The sequence below is a fragment of the Sceloporus occidentalis genome, unplaced genomic scaffold, assembly GCF_023333645.1.
Source record: "Sceloporus occidentalis isolate IW3139 unplaced genomic scaffold, rSceOcc1.0.p SCAF_5, whole genome shotgun sequence".
Taxonomy (NCBI): Eukaryota; Metazoa; Chordata; class Lepidosauria; order Squamata; family Phrynosomatidae; genus Sceloporus; species Sceloporus occidentalis.
Genome location: NW_028316985.1, coordinates 31,309,096 through 31,334,548, shown reverse-complemented (window position 1 = coordinate 31,334,548; position 25,453 = coordinate 31,309,096). Strand labels below are relative to the sequence as shown.

At 39.3% G+C, this 25,453-nt stretch overlaps 1 protein-coding gene across 5 annotated transcripts; it reads right to left on the bottom strand.

Moving 5' to 3' along the window:
• Window positions 1–1,800: 1,800 nt before the first annotated feature.
• Window positions 1,801–25,453, bottom strand: LOC149311861 (HMG domain-containing protein 4-like). Of its 5 annotated transcripts, none has more exons than XM_089528066.1 (11): window positions 25,113–25,453; window positions 23,155–23,260; window positions 22,459–22,604; window positions 19,928–20,006; window positions 16,868–17,874; window positions 16,267–16,348; window positions 13,543–13,607; window positions 13,205–13,310; window positions 11,649–11,818; window positions 8,463–8,585; window positions 1,801–5,538 (listed from the first exon to the last, which is right to left on the bottom strand). In XM_089528066.1, exons 2-11 carry the CDS (start codon window positions 23,183–23,185, stop codon window positions 5,494–5,496), a joined length of 1,854 nt encoding a protein of 617 aa, XP_089384192.1. In that variant the 5' UTR covers window positions 23,186–23,260; window positions 25,113–25,453; the 3' UTR covers window positions 1,801–5,493. The 5 variants fall into 5 exon arrangements, with proteins under 5 accessions (XP_089384192.1, XP_089384193.1, XP_089384195.1 ...); XM_089528067.1 differs by having other exon boundaries at window positions 22,489–22,604; XM_089528069.1 differs by lacking the exon at window positions 23,155–23,260 and adding an exon at window positions 21,538–21,637 and having other exon boundaries at window positions 25,129–25,451.

Below are 25,453 nucleotides of genomic sequence, written 5' to 3'. Positions count from 1 at the left end.
AATGTAGCCATAAAATTAAAACCACTTAAAAGCATAGCTATAAAAATAACAACCAGACTGTGCGTGGAGAGATCTTGCAGCACCCCTGAGACTAAGTGAAAGAAGTTGGCAGCGTCAGCCTTCTTCATAGACTTCAGTCTACTTCCTCAGATGCCTTTCAGTTAAGTCCACGGAAGCTCACGCTGCCAACTTTTCTTTCTGTTAGTGTCAAAGGTTCTACAAGATTTCTCTACGTACCGATTTCGCAAAAACTAACATTGCTATATCTCTGAATACAGACGCTATGCTGCAAGGCCCAGTCCCCTTGAGCAGTCTTCAAAGAGCTGCCAAAATAGGTTTCATCTCCCCCTGGAAAGACAGCAAGGAGGGTGCCCTTATAACCCTAGACCCTAGAGCAGCAAGGAAGCCTCTCCCAGGTTACAACCAGATGTGACTGTGAAGGTGGTGCGACCGAAAGAAGGCCCTCCGCAGATGGTATCAAAACACAAGCATGGTCATATAGGTATAGGAGAATACGGTTCTTCAGATAACCTGGATCTGAGCCATACAGGGTTTTAAAGATCAAGGCTAGCAGTTTGAATTGTGGCTAAAAATGAACTGGCAGACAGTGAAGCTGTTGCAGCAAAGGAATTGTGTCTTGTAGCCGGCCTCAGTGAACAATCTGGGTGCAGCCTTTTGGGCCAACTGAAATGTCTGACTCTCTTCAAAGGCAGCCCAGTGAACAGTTATGTGTTAGTTATCCAAACGGGATGTAAGTAAGGTGATTTTTCTAGCAATGGGAACAGCTGGTGCCCAAGCCTTAACTGTTCAAAGGTGCTCCTGGCCACTGCTGGCTCAGGGGTGAACCCAGTATACCCCAGCTGCAAGGGTACATCTTTGTGTAATCTCATCCAGCACAAGATAAATCCCTGTTCCCTGACCTGACTTTTGACTGACCAGGAGCACCTCTGGCTTGCCTGGATTAAGCTTTAATTTGTTTGCCCTCATCCAGTTCACTGCTGTTGGCAAGCATCGGTTTAGAAGCAAGGCAGTCTCTTTGGAGAGATGAAAAGTAGTCGTACAGCTGGGTGGGCCTCAAAACTCTGTATGTTATTTCCCTGCTATTTCATGTATATGTTTAATAACATGAGAGACAAAACAGAGCCTTGTGGAACAAGCTAATTGAAAGGAATTAACATTTTCAGATTTAATAGAAAGGAGCAAATAACACAAGAATCACAACTTGGTCAGGAGGACTGGCACATCTTAAAGAATAGACCTTTTATTTTTGGTTAGTCTCTTTCACCTAACAAATGTGTGTTTATTTGATGTGCTAAAACTTCCAGGAATAGAATTTTCCTGTCTTATATCAAAATACCTGAAGCAGGTGTGGGGATTACTCTTAAGTCATTCTACTGCTGCTGCAAAATTTGGGGATCTATTTACATCTCACTGCTGCCTACACCAAATTGGGGAGGGTTTCCCACCAGTTATCTCACTTTTCACACCAGTACCACCGTTGGGATTCCTCTCAGGCAATCCTACCACTGTGGCCAAATTTTGGGGGGGGGGGGTGTCTTTACTTTTGACCCACCAAATATGAAGCCTCTCAGTGTTTACTTCAAACACACAGTGTGATAACTTTCCCTGACCCCCACTTCTGGCCAGATGACTTTCTCCTGTCCCCTTGTGTGACAGCAACTGTGGGGTCAGTCTAAATGCCCTCAAGGTTCCTTAGAACCAACCTGTCCACCTTTAATGCCACCAAAGAAATCTTCGTCTGTAATTCAGATCAGAAAGACAGCAATTTGAGAAGTCAAATGTGTATAAAAACGAAAACAAAACTTTATTTACAGTGTTAAAAAATAAAATTGATTATTTATATATAACATTTGGAACACTACACTCTCCCTACTCAAGCTAGGTCAGACCCTTACCAATCATTCATTCTTTCTCACCCTCTCATCTCACCCAAAGCCCTCTCAGACCAATTTTCCTGCACTCTACTCAGACCTCAAGCAAAACTCCCCAAAGCCAACAAAAAATGTCATTCAACTGCCATGCAAATCTCTCCAAACATTCCACCAATAATCATCCACTTCTGCACTCCATTTTCTTCACCTTCCCAACAGCTACTTCCTTCAAATGACAATTTAGTATACAAATCCATGACATCACAGCAGGTTATCTAGCTCAGGCTGCTGATTTTGAACCATTACTCAGCTGGGAAATTATATATGAAGTCATTTTGTCATACTTTGCTATACAGGTTGAGTCTCCCTTATCCACAATTTCCTGAAATCTGACATACTTCCAAATCCATAGTTCTCCACATGGCTGATAGTGACACCTGTGTTTTCTGATGGTTCACTGTACATAAACTTGGTTTCATGTGTAAAATTATTTTAAAATATTTTGCATAAAATTACCTTCAGGCTATGTGTATAAGGTATATACATAACATAAATGAATTTCATGTTCAGACTTGGGCCCCATCTCAAAGGTATCTCATTATGTATATGCAAATATTTCAAAATCCAATGCACTTCTGGTCCCAAGCATTTTGGATAAGGGAGACTCAACTTGTACATGCACTCAGGTCTCCAGGGGGGAAAAAGGACTCTGATTATAATGCCTTTTGAATCTTGGTGTGGCCCACTTTTGGCTGAGTTTGCGGAGTGGCTACCGATTAACCTTGAAATCGTATGTGAGAATTACACACAAATCCAATTACAATTAATTAGTTTACACAGCAACTGTTCCTAGTAGCTCACAACAATTGGCTACAATCTAAAGACAACTACTGTTGAAATGAGTGAAACAAACAGTTATGGACTATTAAAAGTAAATTCCCCGCTGAGGCACACAAAAAGTACCACATAGATGCTATGGAGATGGGTGAAATATGCACAGGAATGTTGTCCAACTGAATGGAGAAGTAGCCTCTCTGAACTAAAATTTTGTAGCTTAATGCAAACCTGAAACAATTTAAGATGCAAATTTCAGTTTTTTTTTTAAAAAAAGTTTATATACATTATTAGCAAAACATTTATACAACACAATTTGGACCATATGGGCAGGAAATAACCAATATAAAAAAAACAATAGTCCAAATCCTTCTGGTACCAAACATCACAAGATACAGATTATACAAATGTATACAAATTTGAAATAAAAATACATGAATACACCATTAAAAAAATCTTCAGGTTTGCCATAGTGCAGATGGCAAAACTGAAGCAGATTTCCTTTTATTGTTTAATCATAGACAGACACATTCAAATCTAAGCCAAATATTGGCTTGCGCCAGACTATGCAAACTGGGGGAGCAAGAAATCAGTCCCTCTTTCAGTAGCATATATGTGTTTGGCTTGATTGGGGGGGGGGGGGAGAGACAAGAGAGACAAGTCAGAGCACCACAGCATACCTGTACTTAGATGACACATTAAACCAACCATGGAAGAAGGCTGTGGGATTTGCTAATCTCTTCCTCCTGAAAGCAGGAGCATTTGAGCAGCCTGCTCCAGGACACTGTTCATGCTCAATAAACCAGGGTTTCCATGGACCACTGGCCTGTCATGTTGCATCACCCAACCCATTATACCTCCTCCAGAAATAAATTTTTCCAAAATTACAAAGTCTTGCCACTGACAAGGTTTTCTAATCCAATGGAAGTTTCTGTTAGCACAAAGTACGAGTGGGATTTGCTCACTACTCCTCTCTCCTGCAACCTCCCCACAGTATCTCAAAGTGTCCCCAGGCCTTTGCACCAGATTGCTGAGGACCTGCACTGGAAGAATTACCTCCCTCCTCTACAAACAGAAGCCCTTGGCTGTATTCATCCATCAGCATGAGGGCATTATTGGAGGCAATGATACGTTTCAGATAATTGCGCAGATCAAAGAGATTGCACAATTTTTTTCTTCACCTCCCTAACACTGCTTGAGACACTACTTGGATGAATAATATCAGATTTGCTTTGTAAAAGCAAAGGTATTAGTCCCCAGCACATGAATCCATTTATAGAATAGCACCTACTATAGTAAGACTGTTTCCCTTAGGTTTAACTAAGGGAAACCAGTTTAGAGAGGTCTTTAATGATAAAGTAACTATGAAAGAAGATAGTAAAAACAGCATTCATATTCTTAAATCTTGCTATGAACCCAGCCAATTTAAAACTACTTATAAGTATGTCAAGTCACAAGTGCCTGGAAAAACAGTGCATAAAATTTAGTCCTGGAATCAACATTACCCTCCTTTTTGCCCCACTGACCTTTAAATTATCACAGCTGCTATTGAGTTGTTATACTGTCTCATTCCGAGACTATGCTCTGATATAACAGATCAAATTCAATTATTATAAGGTACCCCGATGACAACAACTAATTCATGCTTTCTCTGGACTGCATGTGGAAGGAATCTGTTTTAATTACAACTATATACAGAAATGTACAATATAAATTAATCTACTAGAGATATATGAAAATGTAAATAAGCAAAGCAAAAATGTTACACTTAAGCATATGAGGATACAAAGTGCTTCCTCAAAGAGAAAGAGGCACCCTGAGGACTAAACCCAGTGTCAGTTTATCCAATCAGTGTCTCCCTCTTAATAGTAAGTCCTTAAATGTCACCTTAATCACTGCTTCTACAAACATATACATCAACACCATGAGAAAAGATAGGCCATATGCTTTTTACTGCTGGTGACAAGAGATTCCAAATCTGAGTGTCAATTATATCCCTAAGAATTTTATAGTGGCACTCTTAGCTACTGCTTTTTAAAAGTCTACAAGGGATGGGGGGGGGGGCGCTTTTTTGGCTAAAACATACCCCTTTATTTGCTCCCAATTTATACTGAATTTATAACTCAAGCAATATTCTAATACCACAGTCCAGAGTAACCGTCTATGGCAAAACCATATTAATAATAATATTTCTCTATTCATCTATATTAAGAAGACCTTGCTTCTCTTATATGTTTAAGAATTCATTCACCACACTTTCCTCTGTATATGGAGATTTAATCCTATGACTATGAGATTTAATAAGATTCCTGATGCCACAGGTGTAGGGATGGAGTGGACAACGAAAAACAACACTCTTTCCAGCACTGACTTTGACAACACACAAATTCACTGTTAAATCAAAAGTCTTTCAACTAATTGACTTCTCTCAGAGAAGTAACATTTGGGTTATACCCTACAATATGAGTGGTGTCATGTCGATGATACTTGTTCTTCACCAAACTTGCTTGACTTTTCCAGGTAATATCAATTCCATTGTTTTATTTTTCTTCCACATTAAGGCTGATGTATCAAAAGATCTCTCAATTCTAATTCTCAAAAATTAATTTCAGAATGTTTCATGAAATCAAGTTACAGTTCAATTTTATGTTCAGATTTTCTGTTTCTTAAAACCCTTCATGTTGACTCCGTGAAGAATGCCAGTTCAGCATATATCTACATATAGCAGTCACATGATTTCAGGTCAACTCCCATAGTTCTTTGCCTGTCAGAGTCCAGGCATTATGTAGGCAATATTATCCAAAGTGTTTGACTGGAAAGAGAGGGAAAACATAATCAATCTGGTAACGTTACAGAACAAATATGCCTTCCAAGTGAAATAAGTACATAAGGAAAAATCTAACATCTAATAACATAATAAAAACAGAGTTTTTTCATGAGTTATTATTAACCTTTATTTATAAAGCGCTGTCAATTTGCTTATTTCTGCTGAGAGAGAAAAACACCAGCAATCTTTCAGAAGCACAGGGTTGTTGGTTTTTTCCCAATGTAGTATAGGTTTCAATAGTTGTGACTAAGCCAATAAAGAAATGGGTTCTAAATTAGCATTCATGATTCCACCCATTTACTCTGAAGTTAACTTGACAGTAATTGGCTTCCATGGCAATCCACCGTAAATTTGTGGTCATTAATAACAATGGATTCCTTCAAATGTCTACTCTTTGACTAGCCACTTTGTTCTCATATGGGAGAAAAGAAGAATATAAATAAAATAAAGTAAAATAAATACTTCAAGGGTGGGAATCATGCAGTCCCAGGATTCCTCTCAAATTAGGGAGACAAGGAGAAATGCTGTTCCTGGCACTCTTCTGGAGGAACATCTTCCTCTTAAACAAAGTAAAGCCTTTTCTTTGCAACTTTCAGAACTTAAATACAGTTAGGTTCATTCTTTGTTGTGACACCCGTGGAGAGTTGAGGAACTGAACTCTGGACTCCCAGGGCTTGGCCATCTCTGACTCATTCGGTAAATCCCACTGTGTATGATGTAACACTGCATTGGTGGTTCCTACTCTCATGCTGCATCTCTATGTGATCTGATGGACAACCCTGTCATCCCCTTCCAAGTTTGGGATTGATGAAGAGAGAAGAGCTAGTGTTTGTTTTCTGCTTGCCAGGTGAGCTGTTCAGATTGTCCCCAGTACCACAAGAGCCATTTCTAGGTTTTCCCTCCAAAGCCAGGGGAAAAAGCTTGGGCTTTATTTGGTGCTGGATGGCTGGCAAAGATCCTTTGAGTACACACTCCTCTGCATTAACATAAGACATCTCAGCCATCACACCAACCTGGAACTGAAGGACGGAGGAACACAGATCTTCCTCTAGTTGTGTTGGATGCTTTAAAGTTTAGTGCACCTGGAAGGGCAATCTCCCTTCTTTCCACTCTAAGTTGGAAATGAAGGTTCTTGTCAGTTGCATGTTTTTAGTAAATTGATATTCTTATGTTGCCACTGTTTCTCTCTCTCTCTCTCTATTATATTAGTGTCCATGATTTAATTTTTAAAATGTAAGCTGCCTTATGCATCCTTGAAAAGGCAGCACATAAATATTTCAAATAAAATCTCAAAAACATATTTGATGAAATGGCAAGTGATGCAAGACAGTCCTTAGGCAGCACGGCCACCTGCTGGTAGAAAATATAAACAGCAGGTTGCATGATTACTGTAACATCTCTCAAAAATGGGTCAAACAGAAGTCTTCTTGGTCAAATGAAGGAGTTTTTCTACACAATGGGGATATTCTTAAGCTGACGTGGTATATTTCTTGGAGCACTTAATGAGGACTGGGAAGTCTAGATTCAAATCCCCACTGAGGCACAAAACACGTTGGAAGACCTCGGACAGCTCGCTGTCAGTCTAATTTCATACTGTGGCCATGATTATAAAAGTGCATGGAGAACCATAACTACTGCCTTGAGCTTCTTGAAGGTACGATTAGAATATAAACACAAGAACATGTTAAAATATGTTCAGTGCACCTATGCCAACCGTGGGCTTGTCATCTGCGGTTTGACCTTCTGCGGATGGCAAGCCCTGGCTTTTTAAATGGGCATGTGTGCACCCATTCAAAAGAACAGGACTGAAGTTTATGCATCTTTTGCTATCTGCACAGGGTGTGTGTGTGTTTCCTGGAACAGATCCTCGTGGATACCAAGGGCATACTGTATTATGCTTTCATACTCCCACAGTCCTTTCAGTAACAAAATCAGAGCATGCCTTGTGTATACAAAAGACTAGAGTATAGTCTTGCTTTTGGCAGATAGTTTAGAGTTTGCATCTCCTTTAAGGAACACTATAGAACTCCCATCAGGTGTGGGATTCCAGTGTAGGAAGAAAATGAGTTCTCTGAAGAGTGACAAATGTAACTAAGTGAGTGGATCATAAAACAGAGAGGCACTGCTTTAGAGGAACTGCTTTGTAGTGTTTATGAATGAATTTTCCTGTACTGAAGTTATGAACTGGGAGAGTTCATTGCCTTAAAAATATTAAAAGAATTCCCAATATTTGCATTTAGTGGGGAAACTATATAGTTCATTGTTTTTGTGGGTTTTTGGGGCTATGTGGCCATGTTCTAGAAGAGTTTCTTCCTGATGTTTCACCAGCATCTTCAGAGAATATAGCCCAAAAAACTATGGATGCCAGCCATGAAAGCCTTCGACTTCATATATAGTTCATTTCCAATTACATCACAGCCAATATCTAGCAATAGCTGCTCCTGCAAAAATTCCATAGTACAGTCATTTTTCCAAGGAATGCAGTATCTAGTGAGATGGCAGTAGGGGAAAATGTGTGTCACACTTATCTCATATACATAATACAGTTTTTTAATCCTCATTTACCAACACATTATCCATAAAACAGAAGTGCAAATACAGAAGACATCTGGACTCTGATCAGAATACGAAACACTAATTTATACATCCACAGAGCAGAAGATTGACTGTAGAGAGGCTGAGGTCCACGTGATTGGTTCACCATTGCCTCAATGTTCTTCAAAAAGACCAACCCAATTTTTCTTTCTACAAATGTACTGTGAGGAAAAGGCATAGTACATCCTTGAAAGCCAGTCCATCAGGAAGTATGCTACAAATTACAAATCACACCTTGAAATGGGGAAAAAATATAGTGGAAGCTGTAGGATATAGCAACAGCACTTGACATGCAACAGTAACAGAGAACTTACCAAAACATGTTTGGGGCAACCATTTAGTTCAGGTAGTTGTGATGTCAGGCAAGCTAAAGGACCTAGGGCACAGATAATTGAATCCAGGAGCACAGATAAGCTTCCTGACACAGCCACCATCCCCTGAGAAGGAAAAAAGAGCACCAGACAGGAGTTAAAGTTTTAATGTAGATTTTTTTTTTTACACACAACACATGTTCCTTCTACCTGCTTGGTGAAAGACTCTTCAATAGGTAAGTTTGGAATAAACTGAACATATTGAAATAGAGATGGAGATATTTCCCCCCCCCCCCACTTCATTGTATTTCTGACAATCACCACTACAACCCTGAATCCTATGTAAAAGCACTGTATGTGAGTGGCACAGACTGGGAAACTAATTTTCACAGGAAGCCAGCATACTATCCCTCTTTCACTTTCAAGTATGCTTATATGCCTCGTATGTTACAAGTTTATCCTTTTGAAACAGAAGTTCTTTCTACGCTGCCTCTGCTCAGATAGCTTTTTACAAGATAGCTCTGAATTCTGCTCTGTTCGCGCTTTATGCACTATTACCACTTATATTAGTGATGGGGATCACACAGCTCTCTAGATGTGGCTTTATTACAACTCTAATCCACTCCAACTAGAAGAAGCCAATGGAGAGAGATTATGAACACTATAGGCCAACAACACATAGAGGACCACTTATCCCCTGTCCTTTGCATTTATCATTAGAAAAACTTTGGGCTCTTTCATCCTTCAGTTTCTGTAACTGTCTCAAAGTTAAGGAGCCCTGGTGGCGCAGTGGTTAAATGCCTGTACTGCAGCCATTTACTCAAAACCACAAGGTTGCGAGTTCAAGACCAGCAAAAGGGCCCAAGCTCGACTCAGGCTTGCATCCTTCCGAGGTCGCTAAAATGAGTACCCAGACTGTTGGGGGCAAATTAGCTTACTTGCTAATTAGCTTACTTGCTGTTCACTGCTATGATCTTTGGAATAGCGGTATATAAATAAAACAAATTATTATTATTAAAGTGCACAGTCACTTTTCATGCAATGCTTTTTTTGATCCCTATTATCACTTACCAGTGACTAATAATAATTTGTAACCCATTTTCCCTCCAAAACTAATATCTTGTATTGAACTATTCAGTTGTTTGTTAATGACTCTAATAAATATATATTTTTAGTGATTAAGTCCATTCTTCCAAGATCCAGAACAAAATTTGAGAAGTCTTTGCTTTTAAATCACCTATCCACACATACGCAACATCACAATTGCATGCACATGCATGCACACACACAAGATGTAGATTAAACTGATCATGTTTTCTACCATTGCCAGATTATCAATTTCAAAATTCTCAGTTCTTCAATGCAGAAAGGAAGTGTCATAAACATTTAGTAGGCCAAATATTTCCTACCCTCTCACAGTCTAATCATTCACTCTCATATCTGTGCAACATCTCTCCTGTTCCTGTAACTGTCATACACCATGTAAGAACATGAGAGAAGTTCAAGTGGATCAGATCAAAGGTCTATCCAATCACAACAGCCTGCCACAGCAGTGAGATGACTATAGAAAGCCCACAAACAAAAAACGAGTGCAGCAGCACTATCCCACTTATGTTTTCTAGCAACTGGTATACAGAGCCATACTGTCTCTGAAATCTAGGGTTCTACAATACTAACATGATCAGAAACAATTAATAATGGCTATATGGACACCTCTACTTCCAGGGAGAGCACTCTATTCCATTATTTCCTGACAAAACAAGAAGCTGAAAATAAAAATTCTAATAGAAGCAAAAATAATAATATTTTAAAACATGTAGGGAAATACACCATGGACACTTGCTATTCAGACACCAAAACTAACACATGAGTGTAAAATCAATTTGGATTAATTATTCTTTCATGCTCTTTACAAAAAGTACTTTCACTCTTAATGGAGGCATCAGTTCAAGGCAAACTCATTTGGGTACCTGCCAAAAAAACCATTTAAACATTTTAATTTAGTGACATTAGCAGTAATGCAGGGATTGACATTTTGTTCAATGAAGGGAGCCAGGAAAGGACAAAAGGCCAGCTAGTTTGCACAACAATACTTTTCATCTTACTTTCTCGAACATGGCAATGTGCTAAGCAAAAATTGTTTTGCATTATATTCAGCTTTTAAAAGTATTTGTTAATTGACATCTTTTCTTAGCCTATGAATTATTCATTTATGCCACAGTAATTCCAATTGTTATGTATGGTTGTGAAAGCTAGAGTGAATAAAACTGACAAGAAGAGAATCAACTCATATTAAAATGTGGTGCTGGAGGGGGAGTTTCAAACAAATGGTTTATAGAGTAAATTAGGCCTGAACATTCAGTAGAAGTTAATATTACTAAACTGAGGTTGTCATACTTTGTACACATCATGAGACAACGTGACTAGCTGGAAAGATGCTAATCCTTGATAAAGTGGGAAGTGGTAGGGAAAAAGGAAGACCTCATTACACACAGATAGACTTAATTAAGGAGCTTGCAACACCTGAGCAGGGCAGTTGATGACTGCAACTCCTGGAAGTCTCTCATTCATAAATCAAAGAGTTTGATGACAAATAACAACTCTTTGGCTTCCTTGTCTCTGAGATGCTTTAAGCTTTTTCTAATGATAATCATAGTGGTTTTTTTTTTAAATATAGCAAAACAAAGTCTTGAGAGACTAGAAAGGTGGGTTTTCAACTGAGGGCCAAACTAAAGTTCTAAGTAGTTCTTGGAGGTCACATTTGTATAGCGAGAAGAGCCAAGGATAGAACAAAGGGACAAAAATGCCATATTTTAGCTTAATCCACTTACTGCTAGTCAGCTTTAGGAAAAGCAATATCAATATTTTATAATTTATAATATACAAGTGTGTGTGTGTATAATAAAATTCTGGGAAATCAGCAGCATAGGGAAAGCAATGTGGACATTGGCAGAATCCCCAACAGCCAGATTTGGTGTTGGGACATTCTGTATCTCTACATTAGAGATGTAAAAATGCTGTCATTAGTTTGCATAATCTATTCTGTTGGAAATGAACTCTGCGTGCAGAATAAGCATAGTCTTTATTCAACTCATTCTCATTTGTCATTTGAACTTTGTGTGCACTACAGCAGCTACATTGTGTCTAAGCAAAATAAGTGTATTCATGAAGAAAGGCTTTCACACTCACCTCAGTCTCCTGTAGTCTGTGCCCAATAAGACTTAGAGATTCCCCCAGTAATTGCAGATGTGCAGCTACATCAATGGGATCTATTTCAGGAACTTTAACTGGTGAAGATGATAACACTACAGTACTAGATGGTGACTTCTTGTGAGGTGAAAGTCCACCTGAAATAGAAGCTGAAAACAGGGAGTAAAATCATTTTAAGTTTACATTTGTTTGCCACTCAAAAATCTGAATATTTATAGTTCTCTGGTGTTATCAGTAACAAGAAATCTCTCCCATACAGTCCGCCCTTCTCTTATGCGGGGGATCCATTCCCCCCCCCCGCGTCAGAGAAAATACACGGATGCCCAAACCCATTCAAACGAATGGGGATCATGCCCGTGATGGTGTGGTGGCAACGCATAGAGCGCATGTGAATGGAACGCGCCGCCCCTTGCACCCTGAGCAAATTTCTGCGCAAACAGAAATTTCAGGAAACTTAAAGTTCTAGGCCTGGCGGAGCAAAAGATTGACAAGAGGGCCTAGTAAATTGAAAATCCCTAAGTTTATTTCCAATTTGTTGACAAAGGAAACTTGAACTCAGTGGAATTCAAAGTTCCAAAATCTGAGGCCCAGAAAAATACAAAATGGCTCTTTTTATACTATTTTAGTCAAAGAAGCTTCTTCAATATACTTGATTGGCTAATGACAATTTAAACATACAGAATTCTTACAATCAGGACAGGAATATATGCATACATTAATAACTACATCATCACTCCTCACCCCTCCTTCAGGAATTTAGTAGCTTTTCTTCTAACCTTCTAACCTTCACAGTTGCATCTCCTTATCTAAGTTGTGTGAATGTTATGTCTGTTAGCTAGTGCTTGCTTCCTACAGGTCAAGATGCCCTCCCCATTCTTCTCTGCTCCAGTTTTCTAGTTTTCAAGCCTCATTTTAAAAATTAATTTTCTCTTAACCCAAGTGACTCCATCTTTCTAGGGCTTTTTACTATAACAGGAAAATTTCACCACTACAATCCAAGCCCCCAAACTTTTCTTACTAGTGCATATTTCACATCACAGATGTTCTATATTAAGGGCACAACTAATGGTACAATGCACACGAGTACAGATGGGTTTCCTTTCTCTCAAACAATCTTGTTACCACCTGAAGACCAAAACCATGAAGCAATTAGTTACAAAATCTTGTCAGCACACTTGAATGCCAGTCCTGACTCTGGCTGTGAGTAACAAATTTACTATGCTTTCAACAAGAGACTGGATAATCTTGACTTGGAGTATCTTGGTATTTAGGGGACAGTTTTCACACCTTAGAATCTGAACTTTGAGATTTTTGAGAAGGAACATCTTTTTCAGCTACTATGGGTTTTTAACAATACTTTAATGTTACAGATTAAGGAAATTTTGGGTTAAAACATATTAAGAAGTTGCTGTGTTGATCTCTGACATTAATAAAATACAAAAATTACCTTGGAAAGAAAAAGGGTTGCCAAACTTCTGATGATGTTCAGCACACTAATGCATGAAACATAAACACCACCTGAGTATAGAGGTTACCTTTCAGTTTGGGGATACCCTCTGATGAGGATGCTTTTCTCTTCACTGTTGTAGCTTCTGCTTTATTCTGCTTATGTTGCAAATATTGAGCCTTCTGTTTCCAAACCTTCAAATAAGCAAAATAAAACAAATGTAAAAAAAAAAAATCAATTTCTCCAACAATTCCTATAGAACAACTGAGCAGCAAAATGTCGTCAGCCAAATATTTTGTTGTAATTGAATACTAATACTTCACAATCACTAGCAAGTGGAAGGGTATGTCCTGTACAAATGATATATGGACACTGAAGGTGGTTAGACCCCAGGACTAAGCCATATGCTTTCCCTCCGATATTTACCAGCTTATCCTTCTCTGGAAGCTGCTTCCAAACTTCTGCCAGCTTTTTGCTCAGATCACCAAAATCTAGCAGAAAAGAGTTCAGAGTAAAAACAGATTTTCCGACTTAAGTTAGAAATGTGATCCATGACTATAAAGTTGACAGCTTGAAAGATTATATGACTTTTCATTCACAGTACACATAACAGTAAAAACATCTCATTGCTTCCAAAAGTAACTGATAATAATATTATTAAATAATAATACCAGCACTTTAATACAATAATACCAAAGCAAAAACACGTTTGTGATGCATAGATGGAGCTTCCTTCAGTCCTTCCTAACATAGGCAGAACTTGGGCCTTATACTGCTTTCTGAAGATTTTTCAAAAGGTGGTATTATCAAAATATTTAAGATAATTGTCCAACAGAGAAATCCCAAGGAGGAGAAAGGCTTACGTTATCATCTGATTAAAAATATAGTGCTAACAAGTTTCTTAAAGAACTGAAGACACATGCAGAGTGGTACAGAGAGAAGTATTCTCATATTTGGGTCTCAAAGTAAGTACCTGCACACTGGATTGGCCCTGGAAACACCAGTAATAGCTCCTTCAGGGTGGGTGTGATGTGATCCCATCTGATAGCCCTGTCAACGTTTTAGCACTAAAGTTTCCAGGTTGTCTTAAAAACAGCCCCTTGTACAAAGGATTACAGTAGTACAATGAAACCATAAACTACAGTGGCCATTCTATCCTTATCTGAGAACAGTTGTCACTATCAAATAAAGCAAAGCTGACACAAATCATTAATGCTAATGTATTTGTTGTCACTAAGAATGTTAATCATTTTTGGCTTATTATGTACAAAATTCATTTTTTACAAGATTAATTCACTTGTTTCATTCTGGATACTATTTCTGTGTAGTTACACAGTAATCAGGACCATCCTGAATTTTCTGATAGAGCTTAATTTTCAGAACACTGTTTGAAAGGTGCTACCAGGTATTCACTAACATTGGAAAAAGACTAAGAGCCGGAACAGATAGCCAAAAAGGAACGGCTTGAAGCTGCCCTGATAAAGATGGTCACCTTTTCTGGCCCTGCTGCAGCCCCAGGGCAGCTTCAAGATACACCAGCAGCATGTGGCGTGTAAACGTCATGCCATTGGAGCATCTTGAAGCCGCCCATGTCTGGGCAGCCAGACAGCTTCTGAATGTGTAGCATGTAAATGATGCACTCCCAAGATGCCCAGAAGCCGGCTGTTTTTGCCCTTAGTAACCCTTTATTATCCAACCATTGGGTAGCAGTTGTATAAAGAAGTATATGGTACAGGGTGAGTGGAGGAAAAGGTCATTACCCCTCCACCTTCCAAAATAAGAATTCTGTCAACCAAAATGAAATTTTCCTTCAGTTCCCAAATTTTTAGTATTGTATAAAACCTCAATTGAGCATTTAGAATTTCAGTTTAGGCATACAAAGAAAACGGGCAGGCAAAATTTCTCAAGAGAATGGAAACACAACAAATAGTTCTAGGAGTGAACTAGGTGCATTTCACTCTGCAAGGCTAAAAACCTGGGAAAAGAAGGTTTTTTTGGGGGGAGGCAATACTGTCATTTTGACCTACCCCAGTAGCTACATCCCTGATCCTATATATATATTCACCTGGGAGTACAACCTACTGAACTCAACAAAACGTATTTGTGAGGAGGAACATGTATGACTGAACTCAATCTATTTTCATTTGCTTTATATTAATATCCTTAATTTATGATAAAAATATTGTCTAAAGGCATTACAGTATTTGCAATCATGCTTTGTGAACAGACCACTTATTTTACACACTTGTATGAAAAAGATTTCATACCCAGAAGAGATCTCAGAAACCCATCTGGGACACATGGGGATATCCCAAAATATTATAACAACTTTCCCTCACAACTTGTGTTTTCATTTTGAAGTGTTCAGGTACTGCAATATTTTATCTGTGTCTCCCTTTGAAGAATGTATGAAAACTGCAGTTACTTTAAAACACTGGAACCTACATGCAGGGACTACAGGAACAGAATATTTTTCTCCAACCCTGAAACAAATACAGAGACTCCCAATCCATTTCCAAGAACAATTCAAAGTTCTGGCTTTGAACTTGAAAGCAGGGCTGGACAACCATGGTCCTGTTTATATTGCTGGACTTCAATTTCCATTGCCCTTATCAGTGATTAAGCTAGATGAGATGTGAAGTTCAATAACCACTGTAGGGGCAGTTGCCTGCCCCTCCTTTAAAATCTTTTTAGTGGTGATGCATTTGCTTTGGAATTCTTGCTTTAGTTGTGATTCCTTACTTTGGACTTACCATAGAGATCCACCAGATATATTATTTGGAGCTCTTCCATTTTCTTGGACTCTTTGTTTAAATATCTGCCTGTTCTTTCCTGTTTACAACCATGCTGTCTAGTTTGTTGTTCTTGTTTTGTTTTTTTAACTACATGGCCATTGGTTTCAATTATGGCTATTTTTCTGGTAAGCTGCTCTAAGATTCTTTTCAACTGAACTGTGGGGTAGCAAATATGATAGCTGTTAGATGGGAAATATTGAACACCAGCCCTTGCTCGGTATTTAAATTATTCACTGGGTTTTATTAGAGCAGTTTACACCCATGAGACTGCACCAAGTGTTCAGAGACAGTAAAATGGAAATTACAATAAAAACAAACAAACAAAAAACCAACCCCATACATCCTGCTATTTTACCTATTCCTGGATGTTCAGTCACAATGTTCACACGGTATTCCTTACAGAACACTTGATAAGCAGACATGTTTTTCTTCTTTGGCTAAAAGAAAAGGAGGGAGGGAATATTTTATAGTACATATTTGTAACAAAATAATTGTATCAAAATTTCTAGTGCCTGTAGAAATCTCTGAAAAAAGGGGTTCTGGTGCCCTTCTTCACAAGTAAATAGCCTACTTTCAAAACCCTTTTACCATGTGGTACGAAGTAGCTACAAAAGTTTACAAAAACACAAGCAAAAAATAGGAGAATGATGTTATTCCTAATTTGTTCTGACAGGAATCAACCTCTGGAGAAAACTGGGCATTTCTCAATCATATGCAATATTTTTTTAGTTGCCTGCAATTCAGGAAGGTAACTGTATATACTTAAATAATGTTTGGTTCTTTTTTCTAGAGTTTATCTTGAGAAAACAAGTTACATTATTTTTTGTGTACTGAAAACATTTGTAACAAAATATTAATTCTGACTCCATATCTGTGTTTGCTAAGTACATGCTTGTCTCCTTTTACTAACATAGCAATAATTGCTTTTACCCCCTAACTCTGCAATTGCATTTTACCTTTTCTTTTTCCAGTTTCTCAGCCCTCTCTTTTTCTTCCTTCTTCTTCTTCTTCTCACTCTGGCCATCTGTAGGGAAAACGGGAGACAAAGGTGGGGGTAGGGGAGGAGGAAGAGGAGGAGGAGAAGGGATAGCAAATGGCGTGCTTGTTGGCGGGATTGGCAGTGGAGCTGCAACTTCTGCTAATGCCAATGAAGATGAATGCCCTGAACTCTTCTTAGATTTTGAGTGTTTCTTTTCCTTGTGTTTCTCCTTGTCTTTTTTCTTTTTACTCTTCTTGGATTTCTTCTTTTTCTTTATCTCCCGATATGAATCGTCAATTACTAGCTCTCCAGCTTCCAATTCAGCTCCAGAGGATGAAGCAGATTCTAATTGTGGTTCTAGGCCTGACAGCTCAAACCCACTGCTTTGTCCTTCTTGGAAAAGGGATGTTTCTGGGCTAAAGCTCTCAGTGACTGGAGGGGGATGTGAATCTGGTGGCAGCTTGTGCTTCTTCCGAGCTGATTTCAAGAAGCTGTGAGTGTCATGACTTGGGAGATGCGAACCCTGTTCATCCCGAGTGGACTTTTTACTGGATTTTTTGGTTGCTGGAGTATAGGGAAAAGTCTCCTCTATTGCACCTCCTCCTTTTTCCTTAGGCGAAAGGATAAGTTTCATCTTTAAGCCATCAGGTTCACGCAAGGTCAACAGTTCAGTATTCACATAGGGGGGCTTCATCTTTTTGGCCTTGTGAGAAGTGCTATCATCCAAAGACAGATCATTGCTGCTCCCACTCAGCTTCTTCTTGTGATGTTCTTTCTTGCTTTCTGAATAACCAGAAGCAGTGGATGAAGAATGAGATGATTTCTCCAATGGCCTTTTAGAAGACTTGGAGCTGGTAGTCAAAGGTGAGGTGATGGCTTTAAGGAGATCCATGGCAGTGTCAGTAGAGGGAGGACTGAATACTACTTTCCCCTTCTTTTTGGAAGTTGAGTCCAAAGGTAAGAATAGTTCAAAAGGAGAAAGATCTAAAAAATTTGCAGAAGAGAACATTCAAAGGAGGTTTGATACACATCTAACATACCTCTTCCTATACAGCTGCAAGATGTCCTACTGACAAGGAGGCTTCCAAAGTGGTTCCTAAGAGAGATTTGATTTAATGGCTACTAGATAATAAGGCTTATCTTGGAGCACATCATTTTTAGTTGATTATTTTATTATGTCATTTATGTACCATCCTATGAATCAAGTTCTTGAAGAGACTTAACTAAGTTTAATACAAACCAAATTCAATATTATATTGAATCTACCATTCACTCTGAAACCAAGAAAATGAACTTTTCAGCAAGAGAGCAATTTAAAGCTGATGAAATAAAATCTGCACAGCGACAAAACATAAAACCATAATATAATGTGGAAAGTACAAAAGCATTTTGCCTAGTATTAGGAAGATATTAAAGTACACACCAGGAGAGCCTTTCTGAAAAAAAAACTGTTCTCTCAAAGCTTCCTATTGTATTTCACTATGTAGGGTTCTTTAGATAACAGCCTTAGATAATCATCTCAAGAGTCCAGGTAGATAGATGTGCCAAAAGATTATTTGTTGAATACTGAGTTTGCACAAATCTTTAAAGGTCACAAATAGTACATTGAACTGGGCCAAAGATGAAATTGCTAGCATAATATGTTCATGATGCCCAGCCCCAATTAGTAATCAGCAGTCATATTTTACATCAACTGATGTGTTTTCAAAGGCAAATCCAAGCATAATGACTGCAATAATCCTGTTTTAATTGATGGGGCTACAAGATAAAGGCACATTCATTTATATTTAAAGGCTACCTTTGTTCTATTACTGTAAGATAATAAAAAGATGAATTTCCTTTTTTAATCAAACAGTATGTAGGAAACTGGTGTTTGTCTGCATGTCTCAAAATTTGGAATCAAATACATTCTAATTAATTAATTAAATTGCAAATTAGTAGTTATTTTCAATTCTATTAGTTTAGAGGAGCAGTGGAATCACAGAGACACCCAGATGTTGTTAGACTGTAATTCTCAGCATCAGACACCATGTCACTAAGGATGTATAACTTTAAACAGTTTCAACTTCCTGCAACCCAAATTACCGTATATACTCAATTATAAGTTGAGAAATTTATGCCCCAAAATTGACCCTAAAAGATAGACTTATATAAGGGTCAAAACATCAGCAATGCTTAAAAAGGTCCTAAAGCAAGCCTGATGCCCCAATCCCCATTGAACACCAATCCCTTCCCCCTCCATTCTGTTTTGCAAGCCTTTGCTTCCAATCGGAAAAACTCCCCATTTAAATCCACTTGCATTTCTCTCTGGTCCGTTTTCTAAGCCCTGGCTTCCTATGGAAAAAACTCCCCCTTTAAATCCACTTGCTTCTCTCTCTGGCTTCCTATGGAAAAATTTCCCTATTTAAATCCACTTGCTTCTCTCTCTCTCGTCCGTTTTGCAAGACCTGGCTTCCACTTAAAAAAACTCTCCATTTAAATCCCCTTGCTTCTCTCTCTGGTCTGTTTTGCAAGACCTGGCTTTCTATGGAAACAACTCTCCATTTAAATCCACTTGCTTCCTTTGTCATTCTGATGTTAAAACCTCTCCTCCAGCACCTGGGAGTCAGTTGGGAGAGGCCCAGAGAAGGAAGAGGAGGGATGGAAGTGGTATTTCCCACTTTACATCCTGCCTTATAGCCCCCTAAGTATCCTGAAACCTTCCCTTGACTTATACATGAGGTTGACTTGTACACAAGTGTATATGGTAGTGGCTGCTATAAAGGAAGCTCTTGTACCAAACAGGAAAAAGCTTTTGGGAGTGCATTGTGGGTTCATTGCTGGGGCTGAGATACACTCAGATGCATCCTGTTTCTTAATTCTAAGACATGTCTGTGGTTCTTTCTGACCCACTATTTTGTAAAGAGTAACTTTTGCTATATTTTGCTACAACTGGTAAATCTGGAGTGGTAGGAAAAACAAAGCAGACCCTGTAAAGATGAAGTCTACTCACTCTTTTTTAAAAGTACAAAAAGTACCTCAAAGTTTGCTACCTTACCTCTGTAACTGTAGTCATTGGAGGAATGCTTCCTCTTCTTCTTGTGAGAATCTGTCCCTAGCAAGACGAGTTCACTCTCCTGCAAAAGAAAACAATAGCATTTAAGCAGCAACAAGATAAAGATATGTATTATGAGCAGCAACTTGTGCCCCCCCAAAACATAACTGTCAGCCATCAGCCCAACCCAGATAGCCAATGGTGAAGAATGATGTTAACAAACATCACCAGGGCATTAGGTTTGTCCCACTAGCATATACATACTTAATTCTAACACTCATTTCCTGGTTGATCTGTCCTATATGATATTTCTGTGCTGCTGTGAAATTTAGAAATACACCATACAGAGAATGCAGGATTTTCACAATTAAGAGTGGAAAATAATTTTTCCTAGCTGGATTTTCAAACAACAAAAACAGAATACAAAATTTACCTCAAGACTAATAGGATAAATGGCAGTGCAAGGGGAATGTTTGAGGAAAGGCACTGTGTTAACTTTCCCAATAAAATGAATAAGGGAGGTCATAGGCTATATTTAGGGAGACAGTAACAATTGCAATTTGTTAAAACTGACTAACATAACCAAAGAAATAAAATTTTAATTTAGAATTATCATTCAATTTTGAATTTAGCTGGGATCTGCCATGACGCAAATGGAACTGCACAAGTAAGATTTCTGAAATGAGACTAGGATTTGTCTCATCCTAGTTTTTAGATAAAGGGGATATAATTTTATAGATATCTTTCCAAAAGGAAGGAGTAATAACATTCATATATCGCTTTATAAATCCAGAAAATCATGTTTAGGGGCAAAGCACAAGGCTGATAGGGAATGGCCTCTGACCATTCTGACTGCGATAGCCCATGGCAACTGAATGGCCCGCTTCCGCTGCAGTCCCAAGCCAGTCGCCACCAGGAGCCGGATTATTTCCGTTCTTTTTTTATCCAGTCCAAAGGACCAGATCGTGGCATCAGAGAGGCTTCCAAATGCTTTGGGGGTATATATCGTTTGAATGCCATGCCCCCTCAGTGTCCAGGACCTGCTTTATTTGGCCTGTGTGTTTTGGGCCTTAGTTTTCTTAAGGTCACATTTTTTACTACAAGAGATCAATACTATTGGCAGACCTGTTGAATAGGTCCCTCTCACGTTATTGTGGAACAAAGGAATGTCAAATGGAGATTCAATGAACTGCTGAACTACTATTACACGTTCCAGTCTTTCACATGAGGTTTGAAACAAGGTAGCAAAGTCTTGTCACATTAAATTTCTTATTTGGCTTACTGAGTGCCAATTTTTCTAACAGCAGCCATTTATGAACAGCCAGCTAGCTGCCATTATTGGGACTTCCTGCTTTAATTTTCCTTCTACTATATCTTTATACCCTTCCCCCCCAAACATGTATACTGTAACTGGAGCCCAAGATAACTCTCCACGTGCCTGAGGAAGTGCACAGTAATTCATGAAAGCACACACTATAATAAACTGGTTAGTTTTAAGATGCCACAGGACTGTTGTTTTACCCTGGAAAATGTTTTTATAGCCTTCCAGTTGCTGATGAAGGTGGGAGAACTGAACTTTTATACTAGAAGTAATATCCATTTAGATTTCATACCTCCACTGGCTTGCTCACATGAATTCTGTTAACCTGCATGCAGTTCCTGGTAGGCTATCACTATCATGCTAGTCCTCAAATACAAGACTGGCCTAGAAAGCTTTAAAAAACAAAAGCTCTATAAGCTGTGATGGCAGAACAGAACTTCCACAGACAAAGGTAATATATTTATGAGCAATCAGATGCTTGTGGCAAACAATAAAGCCAATAAAAACCTGTTTTTCAGCTTCAGGGGTCAGGCTTAGAAAGAGAATAGAGAGTAAATTTTCCTTGAGTTTTTATTTCTATTATAGGTTATCATACTTCATATTCTGGAATATCTGTATTTCCATATACATAATACATAATAAGGGATGGGGCATGGGAGAAAAGAAGTTAGTCACACGTCCAGCACCTGATGAGTTTTTCAAGGAGCCTTTGCTCCATCATTGGGAAGGATGAGGAAAGTCCATGTGGATTTTGCTGAGTAAAGTGCCAGCTGACAACTGTGGCCAAATCCGCTTGAACTTCCCATTGTCAGCTATGAGGACTACTTTCCTAAAAGGGTGAAAAGTGTGCTGACAGCCAGGAAAGTTTTTACAGGGGCTTTGCGTGAGCAGAGCTTTAGAAAACTGAGCCCTTGGTCCCTTCCTCCTGTTCTCTTCCACCTACCAAATTTCTGACAGTCGTAGAGTAAGGGCTCTTTTGAGGAAAAACTGAGCAGACACTGGATGAGTAACTTTCCTTTAAGGCAGATGTGGATGGCTGAGGGTAATTTTTTCAGCTTTTGGAGGTTCTCAGATTTCAGGATAAGGGAGTTTCAGCCTGTAGTACTGTAATTTAAAAACGCTGGATAAACAGTTTATCAACATATTCCTAATTTCTCTGCAGCCATTTCATTCAAACCAGACTGACAAATGCATCTGTATCTCATATTCTCACCTTCAGTTTCTTCTTTGAATTCTTTCTAACCTGAGTAGATATCTCTTCCTCTTCTCGAAGCAGATCTTTGTAGGAATGTTTCCTCTCTCGCTGGGTTTGGCCTGCTATCAGCCCCACGCCGTCAACTTGTTCACTCTCTAGGCAGTCTGGAGGAAGCAACACAATGAAGTCAGGAAATCATCTCATTTCATTCCACCACAAAACAATGTACCTGGAAATAAAGTAAGATGCATTAAAGGAAGCACACATCGAGTTACATGCTCCAAAACCACAGTGGGATCTAAACATTACAGTACAGCACTGTCCCAAGTCTTTGGGGAAATGTATTGTGCTTTATGTTGCCATAGGGAAGATGGATGTTTTATACCTACTCTTGCTTAAAGGCTCTGCCACATGCCTAGGGATCTATGTTGTCCTATGTAAATCTAGATCCAGTCCCCAATCTACAATAATTATTTTAAGGAGCTGACTGAGTTTGAAAGTGCTGCGTGGCCAAGAATTTAATCAGCACTCTGAACTATCCTTTGTGAGCCTCATGATCCTGTCCTAATGCTTTCGAATCCCTGAAGATAAATCTGGAAATGCTGCAGAAACCCAATCCATGCAAGACAATGGCTTTCTTTCCTAGCCGCTCACTCCATGGGATGGGATGGTATTCTCTGTGTAACGCCTCTCAGATTTATGAAACAATCCTACCTTCTTTTTTCCAGGAGACATCATAAGCCATGGCGGTCCTGCAAGGGCCTGGGAATGTGTTCCCACGTCTGGGCTCCTTCCCCTGTTCCCGTCTACAGGACAAGGTCTAAGAAATAGAGAATGAGAATAACCCTCCCATAAAGTGAAATCATAAAGCAGAAAGAGACTGAATGAAGATGTTAAGAATGAAATGGGAAGTGGAAGGATGAAGAGATGTGCCTTGACAGTTTACTCTTCAAAGACACCAGGACTCAGAGAGAAATATCACATTCAACAGGTAGTTCATTTATCTGGTTTTCATATTAAAAGCATGGAAGGGATGTTTTTCCAAGGAGACATATACTCTCAGCCTCAGGGGAAGGCAATACCAAACCTCCTCAGAACAATCTTGTCAAGAAAACCGAATGATGTGTTCATTTTAGGGTTGTTGTAAGTCACAAATGACTTCAAGGCACACAACAACAACAAAGCAAAACCATCATTCCTCTACATGTCAAAAAGAACAATGACCAACTGGCTTTCTTTGGCTTTTGTACTGTTGCATGTAATATCAGGGGGAAGCGGTTTTAAAACCCATCTATTCTGAGCAAAGGGTCCTGGTGTATCTTCAGACTGGGGAGGAGATGTGGATTCTCTCATTTCAAGACAAAATGGATTGAGTGGACAAAAGGACCTAGCCTACCGTTTGTGTGCGATGTATAGCAATGTCAAACTTTGGGAAATGTAGTTGTGATGTAATTTTAACAGATGTTATTCCCATAGTCTCTATTGGCGTTGCTCTGAGTAACTGAACAGAAGAGGGACAGGAAGGAGAAGTGGAAGAAAGAGGAAGAGAAGAGAGGGGAAGAAGCAGTCCTTTTTTCTTGGGCCTCTACAGCATTTCCTACCTCTGTCACCTCAAGATGCTTAGGACTGCCTTAACCTGCCTCAGGAACCCATTCAAGTTGCAATGGTTCTCCTGTTGCGCATCCATCCTGCCTCTTAAAACGCCAAGGCACCTGCTCCAAGACAGGCATGCAATCTCTCTAAAGCGCAGCTGCAGCTTTTAACTCGTGAGTCTCACAGTAATTTAAGGATTCAGCTCCAGGATTAAAATATTTATTTGCTACAAACATCTCTTCCATTTTAACACAATTGCATACAGCCGTAACTGAGGAAGGCAGTTTTTTCTCCTTCTGCTCTTCACTCCATATCCGTATGGCAACACATTTTGCAAGTTGCTCCAGAATGATGATTACTGCAGTCATTTACTTAATGACAGGGACCCAAGGTGCCTCACATCAAATAAAGACAGTATAAAATTGCATGCATTAAAAACAAACATAACTGCATCACCCCCCCAATATAAAAGCCATCCCTTGAGTACGCATTAAAAGCCTGCCTGAAGAAAACCATTTTACAGGCAGAAACACCCTTTGAAACAAAACCTAAAACAGTAAAACAAGCAAAGAAGCCATTTCCAAAAAAACTAAAAACCCTTACTGCAAGTGACCTTAAAGATCAAAAGCCAAATAGTGTTTTATTTCACTGGCCAAAGAGCATTTATTTTAATAGAGTAAAATACTATTTGCCCTTTTATCCTTAAGGCTTCTTCCAGTGGTTTTTAAAACCTGTTTTTAAACCATTCTTGAAGCTTTGTTTTTCAGCACGTTCCCCCTTTGCCTTGGGAGCCCTGGCCTGGTGATGAGAGGCAGGAAAGGAAGGGATTCCTAACAATATCATGATCATGATCATTAATTTCATGTGTAAGCCGCCTTTCTCTGGGAAGTGGCCAAAGGCGGCTCACGGAAATAAAACTGTATTGAAATAACATTATGAAGAAAATATTTCTTAACAGATTATTGAAATGAATTTAGAAGTAACAAACTAACAAACCTCAACTGTCAGAACTCTGACTGTTTTAGTAATCAATTCTTAATAAAACCACGGAGATAACATGGAAAACAGCACTAACAAACCTGCCAGCGCCCTTACTCTTTAGAAGCGCCCAGGGCTGAGGAGGAGGAGGCGCCTTTCCTGAGGGACGGAGAGAGGCCTTCCATCCTGGGAGCCTCTGGAAGCAAAGCAACCCCAAAGAAGTCCCCACCACGGTCCGCCCCGGAAGACATCCTGGGCCTGGTTAGCGGCCTCCCTGATGGCGCGAGAGAAGGGCTGTTTTCAACACTCAAGGCAGGAGTCCAGCGCGGGCAGAAGGGCCCAGCGACCCGGGAGTCCCCCCTCCTCAAACCGATGCCAGCCGCCGACAACGGAACAAAACAACGCTGGTCAAGTCCCCCTCAGACAGGGTCGCGGCTCTCGC

Excerpts from the sequence above, each read along its gene's own strand:
- LOC149311861 (XM_089528066.1), bottom strand. The coding sequence starts at position 23,185 with ATGGCTTATGATGTCTCCTGGAAAAAAGAAG. Across the intron at positions 20,007-22,458 it reads ATTCAAAGAAGAAACTGAAG|GAGAGTGAACTCGTCTTGCT; the intron begins GTGAGAATATGA and ends TTTCTTTTGCAG. Across the intron at positions 17,875-19,927 it reads CAATGACTACAGTTACAGAG|ATCTTTCTCCTTTTGAACTA; the intron begins GTAAGGTAGCAA and ends CAAATTTTTTAG.